At 39.6% G+C, this 14,509-nt stretch overlaps 1 protein-coding gene across 3 annotated transcripts in view; it reads left to right on the top strand.

Moving 5' to 3' along the window:
• Window positions 1–10,460, top strand: part of EFEMP1 (EGF containing fibulin extracellular matrix protein 1) — a 49,427-nt gene extending 38,967 nt beyond the window's left edge. For all 3 annotated transcript variants that reach the window (XM_074817116.1, XM_074817114.1, XM_074817115.1), the window contains 6 exons: window positions 1,153–1,272; window positions 3,651–3,770; window positions 5,222–5,341; window positions 6,819–6,942; window positions 7,064–7,259; window positions 9,235–10,460. In XM_074817116.1, the coding sequence (XP_074673217.1) occupies window positions 1,153–1,272; window positions 3,651–3,770; window positions 5,222–5,341; window positions 6,819–6,942; window positions 7,064–7,259; window positions 9,235–9,393 (839 nt within the window). In that variant the 3' untranslated portion in view covers window positions 9,394–10,460. The remainder of the gene's footprint in view (window positions 1–1,152; window positions 1,273–3,650; window positions 3,771–5,221; window positions 5,342–6,818; window positions 6,943–7,063; window positions 7,260–9,234) is intronic.
• Window positions 10,461–14,509: the final 4,049 nt, after the last annotated feature.

Genomic DNA, 14,509 nt, shown 5'->3' with positions numbered 1-14,509 from the left:
CGGTGGAAACAGCTGGAGGTAGGAAACTCAAGATCTGGCATGGATATGGGAAGTGCCTTTCTTTGTTCCAGTGAAAACTGGTCTTATTTGTCTGAGCGTTGAGCCTTTGAAATCTCACATTGTGTACATGCACAGAACATGGCATGGATTTCTTCACCAAGCTCAAGCAGGCCACAACTAAAGACTGCTGCTGCACATACATGCACGATCAGCATTGCAGCATAACAAAAAAAAAAATTTTTTTCAGACAAAACCAGAAGCAATCTCTCCTCCAGAATGCAAGGAAACATTTTAAAACGCAGAGAGGTAAAAGGGGCTGTTACACATTTCATGTGGTTTGCAGGTGAAAACCCTGCTCCAATGCACATCAGGAATGCTGAAACTTGGACAGGCAGCCTGCTCCACCTCAAAACCAGACCTAATCTGCAAGGAGAGTCTGTGGGAAGTTAATACTGCCTGAGATAGCACCAGCTTCAGCCAGTCTGATCACCTTCCGTGGCACCAGAGAGCGCAGCCAGAAGGCACTAGTGCTGCTGTATGGAAAGCTATGCAGGAGAGGCAGGGAGGGGAACGGGAGCAGTGACAGCCCCTTGGGGGAGCAAGCCAGTTTCTGGGGATCCCTGCCGAAGCACAACCACCTGTTTCCTTCTCAAGCCCATTAATCTTCTGTCCTCGCTGTTCCCCTGTACTTGCACAGAAAGTTTGGACTCTTCCTAATGGAGCTAAAAAGATTTAGTACATGCCAAGAGTGCTGCGTGCAAATTTTTGGAAAAACAAGAGCTACGAGCCACGTTCACTGTGTTGGTCGGCATTCTGACTGATCATGAGAAATCTTGGTTGAAAAGCAGAACATTCTGGGTTTTACCTATACAAAATAAACAAGACTAAGCAGTACTGTGGAACTGAATAAAATATGAAGTTGGAATGTGCATTGATCTCAGTGTCTAGAAGACAATCAGCATAAAACAGATTTCTACAACAGTTGAAGTGTATTCCAGTTAACATCCATACAAGCAGTACCTAGCTCCCATTAGCTTTTTTTTTCCATTTTTAATTAAGTGCAATTAACTTTACAGTTTCTCTGCACACAAGACAGCACCAGTGAAGTACCATGATTCCATTTTGACTAATTTCTCTTTTTTATTAACTCAGACATTGATGAATGCACCCTGCCTCCATATTGCCACCATCGATGCGTGAACACTCCTGGTTCCTATTTCTGCCAGTGCAATGCGGGTTTCCAGTTAGCATCCAACAACCACACCTGCGTAGGTAAGAAGTTCTCTGCACATACTTACACATGACCTCACCCAATCTAAAGACAAATACTGACACACGACTTGCCACAGCAGAAATATTAAGTATCTTCATGCCAACCTAAAGGAAATAAATACCAACCAGTAAGCCATACCCGTTGCTGTACTGAGAGGCTCTCCTGCAAGTGATCCAAGAAGTACAGGCGGGTTAGAGAGAAAATTGGAGCCTTATTGAAAACCTGTTACTTTGCTGGCATAGCAGGTTTCAGAGCAGTATCTAGTTTGGCAACTGGAATGCTGGAGGCGTATATTCATTATTTAATCTTAGATTTAATTATTATCTCAGTTCTGGTGGATCGCTTTGCATTATCATTGGCTTTCATGATACTGTTCCCAGTTCATGCAACTCAAAGGCTGGAACTGGAAGCCGGGGAAGCAGTACTAACTCCGCAGTTAAGTGTAATTATCCTCAGCACATGATAAACAGTGAGGAAAGAAAGCATAAATGTCACATCTGGAAAATACTGTTTAAAATGAAAATGAGGGTCACTACGGAAGAGTGATCCTTTAGAAGTGATCCTCCCTTTAGAAGTAAACACTAAGGGAAGCCCTGTGGTAAAACTTGAAGACTGCTGCTAAGTTTGAAATTTTAAGTTCTGTTCTAGAAGAATTAGAGTAATAACAAAAAGGTAACTATGCCTGCTGAAGCGCAGAGAAAATGGCCATAAAAAAAATATCAAGAGATTGGCAATGGAGATGGTCAGAAGTTCTTTATGGCCATATTGTTTTTATATATATATGAAATTTATATTAAATACATAGTTTTATATATATATAAAAATCAGTCTGGCTTTTCCAGCTTCTACCATTACTTCCAAGTGTTGCCATATCTTATCAAATACCCCGGCACACTGCATAGCACTGAAGAGAGGAATTTCTTGGTTTTCACCAAATGATAGGGTAAAAAAATTACACATGGACACAACATAACCATGTGACAAGTTGTTACTTAACTAACCCTTTCCATGGTTCAAATGCAAGGTGTGTTATTTCAGTTACAAATCTAAGACAGCTCCAAGTTTCCTAGGTGCTTCACCAACCCTTCTCTGACTTGCTGGCCTCCCAGCCTAATAAGGGATACTCCCACCAGGAAAGGTGAAGTAAAGGAAATTTGTAAATTAACGGTTGCTGCATCAAGACAGACTTTCAGATCTGCAACAGTCATCTGGCAGAAGTGACACTTGACAGCTGTACCAATTACATTTGTGTTACAACTTTTGCATATATTGAAAGTGGGTCAGTATTTCTTGGAAGGAAAACAAACAGAATTGTGGCTTTGCCTAGCTTATTTATTCCTTCAGGTAGCATTGTCATGATGTACATTCATTGCACTGTTGCCAGAAATTAACTAAAAGGAGGAAGAAAAAAAACCTTGGTGATCATTTTTCCCCCCATTACCATTCATTTTCAGGACTAGGAGGTTCATCATACAGAGAATTAAGATCCTCCTCTCTGGTTTAGTTTCTGTGAATGCCTAGTCTTAGCTATCTTTTTCAGTTTTTAGTTATATCTGTAATCGACTGAGCGTTTCTAACATTCATAAGCATTTGCAAAAGCCATGAACTCAAGATTTTTTTTCAAATGCAGCTTTCTACTAATAGTTATATCTGATAAACACAAATATGAATGGAAAATGTGCAGGGGAGGAATACAAGGGAAAATACACTGAAACCTACAGAGTGAATGACAGAGAGCAGCAGTTAGTTAACAGCCTATGAAAAACAAGTGTTCTAGATTCCAGAGGTGATTACAGTTATATCAACTTCCCATTAAAAACTGCTTCTCTTCTCATACCACAGTGTTCTCGTCTATGTTCTTAGGATGGGCACATTATGGAAAAAATGTAGCACAGAAACATACCTTCCCCCAATATTGTCTAGGCCTTAAAGCATTGCAAAACTCTACTGGCCTCAAAGGCTCATGTTATAATTGTAATGGAATTTAAAAGAAGACATTTTAAAAGTAATAAATAGCTCAAATCTTAACCACTGCATGCTGAGAGGTCTTATCAGTATGTGTTCTTTATATCAATTATTTATAGAGACTTGGCATTTCATACCTGAATAAAGACGCTGGAATGCGGACTTTAATAGCCACACTAAACATTTTTGGAAGAATTCATCACACATTAGAATAACTCTCATTCCTGGAAAAATACTCTTTTTCTACATGGAATGTAAAGCATACATCTGACATCGTTCCAGTGACTGCAGATCTATATCCATATAGTCAACTGAGCTTCTGCTAAGCAATAGACCCAGACTAAGGACTAATCCACTTAATCAGCCTAATTACCAGCTACACAAGATAAAGATCTGTAATTTTTCCTTTCAGACATAAACGAATGTGATGCCAATAATCCATGTGCACAACAGTGTTACAATATACTGGGTTCTTTCATCTGTCAGTGTAACCCAGGATTTGAGTTAAGCAGTGACAGAATCAACTGTGAAGGTAAGCAATTTTTTTTGTCTTGGAAGAGCGTTTTTGGGTTTGGGGTTTGTTTTTTTTAAATTATTTTTCCAGAAGTCTTTCTGTGAGCTAATGGATATAATTCAAGTGGAGCCATGCTGTGGGTGCAGTTTGTAGCCAAAACCCTCAAGACATTTATGTTTTATGTTGCAAATGTGCTTGCTAATACAAACCTTAGTAGCTGCAGCTGCATTCAGGTACATGTAGATATGGGTATCTCTCTTTAATAGGAAGTGCAAAACAGGACAGACATTGCTACAGTTCAGATCACAGCTGGGAAGAATAAGGCTGCTGAATACTTATTTCACAAACTCACTTGAATTGTGTGTGGTCTAATGCTGATGACCATTAAATGAATCAGAAAGGAATGCAAACCAAAAACAAGTGCAATTTTGTGTGTTATTGGGCTCCTCTGAAAATAAAACCTCAAATTTTTGATTTTAAGGAAGTGACAATTGTGCTTTTGAGGTGCTTTCAAGCCTGTGTATACAAACAGCATGTCTCCTGATGATTATACAATCAACACTTTATTTCCTCTGCCAGAGTCTCCACAGGGGTCCTCTAATCTCCTTTTGGACACATGATGATCTCACCCTTAAAGCCCATATCCTTTCTACCAGTCTTTGAGCCAAAGAGGTCTTTTTGGTTTACCACTGCCCTCCTAAACAAGCCAGCAGAGCTATTACAGATGCTCCCTCTCCAAGCTTCTTAAACTAATCCTACTTGCAAGTGAACAGAACAGGGAGCAGCAAGTATGCAGCCTCCAAGGACATAAAATCAAGAACTGGGCTCAAGCCTCAGAGGTAGTAGGAGGGAGTTATGCTGTTTTCCAAGCCATTCCCTAGCTTTGATAGGTTTAATTTAATTTCCGGTTAATGGCATATACTGTTAAATTCTGTTTCACACTACAGTTCTCTAGCAAGGGACTGATGGTTACACAAGGATAAAAAAAAAGCAGAAGATAGTGGTATACACTGAATGTGATTTGAATACAAAAAAGAGGCCTTCCCCTCTTTTCCAAAGAGCTATTCCATTAGTGTCGGGCACAAATACAAAGGCAGTATTTTTGCCTTACTAACTAATCTTACATCTGTGGTTTTTGCGAAAGCAATCATATTTTGGAATACTAGAAGTAGAAATCCTTTCAAGAATTATTTTCCCAAACCTGTTCTCAAGTCTAATTTTGCTTCTGCTTTCTCAAATCTAAAATTCTCATTTTGAAAGATTATTGACAAAACACAAGTAGAATTAACCCTTCTGTTTGCAGCTTTGAGGTGTTAAGCAAAACATTTCAGTTGTTTGATAACCTGTTCTTTTTAGACAGAATTCTTTTTTTTTTTCCCTGTTAGAACCAGCATTTAGCTATTATATTTAGTTCTGTAACAAGGTAGATATTAAAAAGCAGTAACTGGAAGCTTTTCTGCTCTCTGCAGACACTGATGAATGCAGAACCTCAAGTTATATATGTCAGTATCAATGTGTCAATGAACCAGGAAAATTCTCATGTGTCTGCCCTGAAGGATACCAGGTAGTAGGAGGCAGAACATGTCAAGGTAAGTGCCCTCATCTTAGCAGTCTCAATACTGCATTATTAATAGCACGCTTTCTTAGTCTTGCCAGAAATGGTGTTATCTAAATATTTCTATTTCATGACAGGATTACCATTATGTTAGCAAAAGATACACTGATAAAGCATTTTTAATTGCATCTCTCATATTAATTCCTACTCAGCTCAAACTCTTAAATCCTTCAGATTCCTAGGACAAAATTTCAGTTTTTGCAACCCTCGGGTAAAACTTGTCTTGAATGTCTAGGTAGTGAGTCTAACCTTCAGAGAGAAGTATTTCTGCAAAAAATCAGGCCATTTTTTACAGATGCTAAACATGGCTTTATATCATGTTTCATTTTATAGAGATTTCTAAATCAAGCCACAGTAGAAATGAACAATATGTTTCTTCTGATAACAGCAGAAAAAAATGCAAGACTTGAGCAGCTTAGATAATTTGTGTTTAGAAAAATAAATGTTCCAGTCAGGCGCCACCAAATGCCAGAATTTTAAAGATTGTGTTTTTTCCTCACTGGTGCTAAACAGCTCTGCATCTTATTAGAGAATGTTGCAGAAAAACATATTATGTGCAAGAACCATTGCTTTTGTAATCCAGAACCCAATTTAACAGTCATTATTTTTAGAAATAAATACGTTTGCTAATTATTGGCAGAAAGGATGAGGAAGCAACTCATTTGTAATTAATTTTTTCTTAAATCCAGATTAATTTCTTTCCCTTCTTTAGGACAGCAGCTGGTACTGCAACATTGCAGGGTAGTTTGAGCACCTAAAAACCTGTTTGTGCCCTCCAAGAGATTACAGTTGAATAAACCCTTTCTGTCACCATGTTAATTTTAGGAGACCATATAGGTAGACAGTAGGGGGGTTCTGGCAATGACAGGATAATAGAGCATTAATGCAGTGCAAGTCTGACAGTCCCCACCTCCACTCAGGGTTATTTTCCTAGACAAAAAAAAGGAAGCTCTGCTTTGCACAACAAACAAGTTTTCATTATTGCTTTCAAAGCTATTTTAGTTAAGATACAGCCATTAACATTTTAGTTAGACCATGAAACTCAGGCAATTAAAAATGAGAACCTGCAAAACGTAGGAAATCACAATTCTTCCTCAAAACCTTTTTTCCTCCATCTACAAGATACCTTCTGCTATAAAATCATTCTTTGCCAATTAGAAACTCTACAGTATTTCTACAGATGTATTATGTATGATTAATGTGTATCTTTAGTCAACTAAAAAAATCTTCAGACTTAATTAACACTCAATAAACAAATTTGCTCTGTTTCTGCATGGAGAAATCTTTTATAGCCAGGACCCAGAAAAAAGTAGGTAAAGAACAGAGAAACCTGTTGGGTTTCAACAGACATGCAGGTGGCTTTTTTTCAGTTGGTTTGAAGACATTGTAATTGTTTTTGTAGCAAACTCATTTCTGTCTGCTTTGACACAGTCCCTTTTCCTTCCTCCTAGATATAAATGAGTGCGAGACTACTAATGAATGCAGAGAGGATGAAATTTGCTGGAACTACCATGGAGGATTTCGTTGTTACCCAAGAAATCCTTGTCAAGAGCCCTATGTCCTTACATCGGAGAAGTAAGAGAAAAATCAGTCTTTTTTTTAGGATCACCCTCAACAGGCAACATGATCAAATACAAGAGAAAGCAAGTACCATTTGTTTGTAACTGTCACGGTTTCATCCATTTTTGTTTTTCAGCCGCTGTGTCTGCCCCGTATCAAACGCCATTTGCCGAGAGCTGCCTTACTCTGTTGTGTACAAATACATGAGCATCCGTTCAGACAGAACAGTGCCCTCTGATATCTTCCAGATTCAGGCAACCACTATTTACCCTAATACTATTAACACATTCCGGATCAAGTCTGGAAACGAAAACGGAGAATTTTACCTGAGAGTGAGTATTGGCGGGAGTTGGACCCTGAGTGGGTTTGGTGCTACCAAGGTGTTCTAGTGCCCTGCCATTTTGACAAACCCATCAAATGTCCCTGTGAGAGTATCACAGCAGCCCAAAGTTTATCAGCTTTTTGATACTTCCTTATTAAATGTGCTTGATTTCCAAATTTTAAGAAGCCTTTTACCTTTCTATCTGGACACTCTAAACTGAGAATCAAAATGTTTCTTTCGAATGAATGCAACACTAGTAGCAATCATGAATATTTAGCAGTCTGTGACACCCATGTCAGATACAAGCGATACACCTCTATGCTTTTCACTCTCTGTACCAACACCCCATGTATATGTATTGAGGAGAGGATTATAGAAAGATTCCTTGTACAATTACTTTAATTACATTTCTGGTTTTAGCAAAAAAGTAAAGAAATCGATAATAGCTTGGGATGAGGCACTGATTTCTCAAGTGATAAGTTCAGGCCAGCTTACAAAGGTTTTGTGCTGAGACATACTTAAACCTTTATTTTCCCATAGCACTACAACTATTTCAGAAAACCACAAAAGTTCAAATGACTTACGATAGCAGTATTTCCTGTTGGTGTAATACATTCAAGTAGATACACATGAATGAAAGTGTCTATAACATCTGCTTTTTAAGTTTTTTTGGAAGAAATCTGATTTTCTTGGACACTTGTAATATTTACAAATTCCTGGGAAATCCTTTTTGCTTCATATGTGGCTTTGCAGTCAGTAAAACAGAATCAGCACAAAAAGCTTCAATCAAATATATTAATTGCAAGGTTTTAATTTTTGTTTCTTTTTCTTCAAATCTGAAGATTAGGGGCTTTTGATAGTATATCCAAAAAGCGTACCGAGATACGGCATTGCCTGTTTACACAGTGTTTCCCCAAGATGGGAACAAGGAACTACTCGTCTATATCTCACTTGTTCTGCTATAACTGATAATCCAGTGCTTTTCCCTGGATTTATGACCCATCAAAACCCCATACGTACCCCCAAAATATGAATAGTTATTTGCTTAAAAAAAGAACGAGGTCACTCCAGCTCTAGTTTGGGTTAGACACCAATCTAGCCCTTGGACTGACTTTCTTTCGACTAACAAATCCAGTCTTCTGTTGCCACCCAACAAGAAATTGCAAGCCTTAAAGAAGGAAGCATGTGTTTATTCCTGCCAAGGGACTGTGGTAAACAAAGGCTTACTTAGAAGTTATTCCTATTGTTTTAGTAAAACCCTGCGCTGGGTCTCAGATACAACAGATGGATTGGATTCGCCTGTATACCCTACTCATTTGACACAGTGAGAAAATATTTGTAGTAGGTGAAGGGAGAGATGGAGTTTACCCTTTTGTTAATATGTGTAAGTTACAAAGCTGTTGAACCAACTCGCAGCTTGTCACAGACAAGGCCTGTCCCTGTTCCCCAGCAGCATGACCCCAGTCTGGGAGCAGTACGAGATGGGGATGGCAGCAGGCACACCACTTGCAAAAATTCCCCGTGTTTACAAGGGGAGCACAACTTCTGGAGTATGAGCCATGAGACAGTCTTAGAGTTTCCCTCCACTGAACAAGCTACATCACTGTTAAAGACATTAGGTCTCTTGTTTTACTTATTCTCTATATATTTTAAAAGCTGATAGATGGGGATAAAAACAAAGACCATCCTGGGATAGATTACCACTTTTCACGTCCTTGAGGAGAGTCAGCATAACCAGGAACAGATTTCGCAGTGCAGTTTATTCCTCTGAGCCCTAGTCAGGTAAAGTTTTCCCTGCAGCAAAGCCAGGTGTGAGATTAGTCATGGCCATTTAAAAATGTTAAAAGAATACTTGCATTGTGTATCTCTGTGCTGAGACAGAGCGTTTTTACAGTGTAGTAACGCACAGGCACTCTCTTTACGCAACTAGGGAATCGTTTTAGATTTAACTGAATTAAACCTTTTTTTTGTTGTTATTCTTTCAGCAAACAAGCGCTGTAAGTGCAATGCTTGTACTGGTGAAATCACTATCAGGACCAAGAGAACACATTGTGGATCTGGAGATGCTAACAGTCAACAGTTTGAATTATCGTACAAGCTCGGTGTTAAGATTAACAATAATAGTGGGACCTTACGCATTTTAGTGGTTTTCAATAACCCTTCACTGGCACTTAAAGCAGCCAAAGAATATTATCTTAAAGAAAGCACTTACTATTTTATTTATAGATTTTGCTCTCTTTTTTAAAAATTTGTTTAGTAAATCGATATCTTTAATCCACACATTACACCTGTAATTCAAAATTAGTAGATGTGTTCCATAGTATAACATGGGCATTGTCACTTTCTGTATAAAGATTTAAATTTTTTTTATTACCTTTCTTGGACTAGATACATACTACACTTTTCTATGAGAACTGTATGTTCATACTATCCTGTAAAACTTCACACACCCTTCCTAGCCAAATAGATCATGCAATCAAAAGGTGATCTTCTGTGTTGTTTTTATTTTAAATTCTAATGCAGCTACACTGACAATCTCAAAGAGAATAAAATGATATAGTATGAACGATACAAAGTAATGGTTATCTGATAAGCTAAAATATATTTCTTCTTTTTAACTACTTTGTAACAAAAGATAACAGTCAATAAAAATCTATTTCTGTAGACATTTATGAGTTATCAGTTGGTTTTTCTAATCTGGGTTGAAGGTAAAGTTACATTGCGAGAAATGTTTTGCATTGGGTTTGTACATGCAGATTGCGTTAACCGCACCGCGAAATAACATTCTGCTCTCTCCAAGAAAAATAGACCATAGGAAGAAAATTTCTCCAACAACAAAAGAAACTTCAAATAAAAAAAAATCACCACGCAGGGCACATGTGTCCGTGCTTTCTCCTGAGAACACTGTTGGTAGTTACTGGTTAGAGGGATACGGCATTTTCAGACAGAAGCTAACATGCTTTTTTCCCAGAAATACTATGTTGTATACTAAGAATTGAGTGCATTTGCTTATTAAGTTATATCATTTTCAGGCACTCAGTCCTATTCCTGCTCTTACAACTCAGATGTATCGTGTACAGTGTTCATAAAATTTATTTCTAATTCAAGAACTAATAACATCTTTTGTAATATGTAAAATCTTATTTCTTGTTTAAAATGTAGTAGTTAATCCTTTGATGTACAAAATTTTTAATAAAGATCTCTTACCATATTGTATTTAGTCTTTTTTCAGGTAGTTTATTAGCTGCATTAGAGGACTGAATTGTCAGCTACTGCGGGACTCAAAGCCCCATCGAGTTCTGCAGAGTCAGAATGACCCAGATCTCGATCCACACAGTATTAGTTCACAGAAGACTGAAAACACAATTCCTTTGTAGAAGGACTAATGTATTACCTACTGAGTTTTAGTTTTACTGACATTTAAAAAAAGGAAAAATACACCAACACACATTGCCAGTTAGTTCCTGATTTACAGGAAGGACCCTCTTTTCTACTTCAATTTCATTTTTTATAGAAAATACTTGTAAATAGTGACTACATTATACACAAAAAAACTTCTTGTGGTGCAGACCCACAGATTCATATTTATTATGTCAATGACCCTCAGTGATTGCTTTCAGGGGATGTGCCCAAAGAAGCAATGAGCATAGCCAGAGAACTTGGCATCCAGAGGTCCTGCATGGCAAGACAGCAAAAATGCACTCCAGAATAGAACTCAGAACAGGCCACAACCGCTCTGGGTTAGGGTGACACATCCCCCACGCTCAGACAAATTGCAGAGCAGGACCCCATTATCCAATGATCATTCCTTCAGGCAGTCATTTGTGGCTTTAAACAAATATTTCATCTGCCAAAAGGGTCAGAGCACATGGTTGTAACATAGGCCAAAAAATAGTGCTGGCGCTGGGTTGCATTTTCTTTGCCTGGGGCCCCAGAGCTGTGGGGTGAGACCCCAGGTAGCCTTCATCCCTCTCTGCAAAGAGGAGCTCACCAATACAAACCCAGTTGCTTTGTAGAGGGATTTAATTGGTGTTTTCCATGGTGAAAACTCTGCTATCGTTTGGCTTGTAGGAAGCTCCTTCCTCTCCCCAGAGGGATTCCTCCCCATTCATAATCGCTACAAGTCCAGTTGGTTTGAAAGGCAGCTCCTCATCCCACACATGGACTGAGCAAAATGCCTCTGACCTCCTCCTCCTCCTGCAATTCTTGTGGTAAGCAGCACATGCTCACCTCTGTACTTAGTTTGTCAACATTTTCTATGTAGTCGTTCCTCACAAATGAGCTGTGCTGGCTCTCAAGCATCCCCCTCTCTACCCCCAGCCTCAGCACTGTTCTTTTACACTGACGTTTAACTTCCAAAATTGTGTCATTCAGCATTACACGTTCCGAGAAACAACTGGTTTTGTTGTTTCTAGGTTTAAGGTAGGCAGTTTTCTCTTGATAGGTGCCCAGAGGAGGCTGAAGTGTCTTTGCCTCCTTCAGTCCTGGGACTTGCAGGGCACCAGACTGTTCCCTGCAGTGAATTAAGCAGCCACAAGTCATCCCCAGCATCCCCAAGCTGCCAGGCTCTGCCCCAAGGATTTACTCTACCTTCATGCTCTGCCAGTATTTACACCAGTTTCATCACCAGCACTTTTAAACCTTCCTTTTAAATCTCTGCTTATCTCACAATGACTCAAAATTGATCATTACAGAGAGAACAACAACCTTTACATCCTTTTCAAATGGCATGAACAGAGGCAGTGGTAGCTTGTACACACGCCCAGCTCACATTCAGCCTGCTCATTCCTGCACATCTCATCGTGCTCTTAGACTTGGCTTAACCCATCTTATTGTCACATACTGTTCCGCCAACCACCCCGCTCCCAGTCTGTTTGCAATATTCAGGTCTATGTAAGACCACTTAGGGCCCAAACTAGCCAAGCCAGATGTTATCACCCAGCTCAGAAGCAGAGATTCAGCTGCTTGCCCTTATATTGCGACAAGTTGGTTGAGACCTCAACGCAGTCCCCGGGTGTGGGAACCGCTCTCCATGCATGACATGAATCGTGGCACTTTTATGGAAGTGGGGAGCTGAAATAACAGCAGCCCCTCCAAACCAAAACACAAGCAGGCAAGCAGAGCAAGCCAGGGACTACAGCAGGGCTGTGCAGAAATTGGAAGGGGTGGTTGGTATTGTTTTGGATAGGGGTGCGGTACATGATCGAGCATGAGCGTGCCCGAAAAGCCCATAATCAAAATGAGAGGATGGTTCGGAGCCTGAACAAGGAGAGCTTTTGTACTGTGTGCTGTGCCAGAAAACCTGCACGCTGTTAGGAGGGAAACCCACAGGTTCATCCGATTCTCCAGGAAAGCAAGACTTTGTCTGTTCCTTGCAAAGGATATGGAACTGCAGCAAACATACGACAAGAGTATGAACAGCTACTTGGGTTAAAAAGGGACGCTGAAATCCCAAGAAAGCGTATGAGAGCAAAGTGTTTGCTCAGCCGTCGCTATATCCTACCGGCATGACCATTATCAGTAACACGCTCCAAGAAAGATTCTCATATAAATCTCTGTCACTGCTGGAAAAGAATCTAAATCAGGATCACATGCGAAGTTTAATATCTTCTCAAATAGAAAACAGGGAGAGAAAAAAGAAAAAAAATAGGACTTTGAGCAAACAGAACTTTAGGAAATAGAAATGCAAGTTCATTCACTTCCCCGAGACCACCTGAACACAGTGCAGTGGGATTATTTTGTTTGGAAGGCTCACAAATGCAAGTTTATTGTTGAATCCCGTTGCCATGACTGCAAAGAGTTGCTTATGTTTTGAATGATCATCCATGTTTCTAACTTTATAACTCTCCTATTAAAATATAGAACAGCTGCTGCCCCAGTCAGCTGTTCGGCATATGGAGCCCACCAGGGACAAAGCCCACTGTTAACACAGAGAATTATTTTTAACGCCCTCACATTTCTAAACCTCACCATCATCTCAGCAAAATGGCACGTTTCCACACTTCCCAGCTGGGGGAACACCTGCGTAATGCAAAACTGAACTGTGCTGCATCTGGTACAAAAATCAATTTTATTTCATCTGGCCAGCAGAAAAAGTTATCAGCCCCAGTGAACAGAAACAGGGCAAAAAGTTAACTGTGTTTTATATCTGGGGAAAAGCAGATGTCTAGTTAAGATGTTTATACTGCAAACATTTCTGTATATATTAGGAGGAAAGAGAGCTGTTTAATAAAATAGAGTTGGCTTATAGTTGCCAAAGCAAATTTGAAGGACAGTACAACAGCTTTTGTCATTTTTGCATGGGAAAAAATACCGTCTGATTTTATACTGATATAGATTATGTACATTGAACAAGTAATTTTTTTTAACATGATCTCAGAGTTAACTCTTGTTAAAGCCTGCTGTTTGTTGTATATATTTGCTCAGCAAAAAATCTGCAAACGTTGTTCCACAACAATATGACAAAGTAGTACTAAAGGCTTCCCCTGGTTTATTCTCTGGTATCTCAGAAAACACCTTGATACTGGATTAGGGGCTGTGTGGCCAAGACACACAGCAATGCTGCCTGCAGAGCAAAACACTGGATTTAAGTGACCTCTGGGTTTGGTTTGTAAACACAGTCACACTGTCAGTCACATGCTGTTTCTGCTCTCACCTGAGAAGGTATTTTACTTTCTGATCCAGAATCCCAACAGGCCCAGCAGGGACATCAGCATTCGGCATCTCTGCTCCCTCCCAGAAATACATCTGGATAATTAATATTTTTTTTATTTTAATATAATATTTTTCTAACCTCTACATAAACACACAGTACATATATATTCAAACAGGGGAAACATTCCCACTAACATGCTTCAGATCAGACCTTTGCAAGTGAAAGGTGCAGCTCTCAGCTAAGCACTTCAGCAGCTCCTGTCCTGCAAACACACACTCTGGTGCACTTCACTGCACAGCTTTAATGAAACTTCCCCCCGCCCCCCCAAGATACCCTCTAAAGCCTCTGCAGTTGTGGTCTACAAAAACTCCCTATGCAGGGCCATGCACCATCCCCATCCATACACCCTAGCAAGCATACAGACAGGCTTTCAAATTTAGCAGCCTGCCAGCTGGGTTGAGAAAAGTAACATATTTATGCTGTTTAACTCTGAAACCACAATCATGAAAGTTACAGACACCTCAAGGTCTAAATCCTGCTGATGCCACTCCAGAATCATCTGAACCTGTGACCACCTCCTCTTGAGGGTCACATTTTCTTCTTGC

Source organism: Strix aluco, chromosome 3 (genome assembly GCF_031877795.1).
Source record: "Strix aluco isolate bStrAlu1 chromosome 3, bStrAlu1.hap1, whole genome shotgun sequence".
Classification (NCBI taxonomy): Eukaryota; Metazoa; Chordata; class Aves; order Strigiformes; family Strigidae; genus Strix; species Strix aluco.
The sequence above is the reverse complement of the archived record's forward strand: the minus strand, read 5'-3'. Positions and strand labels throughout refer to the sequence as shown.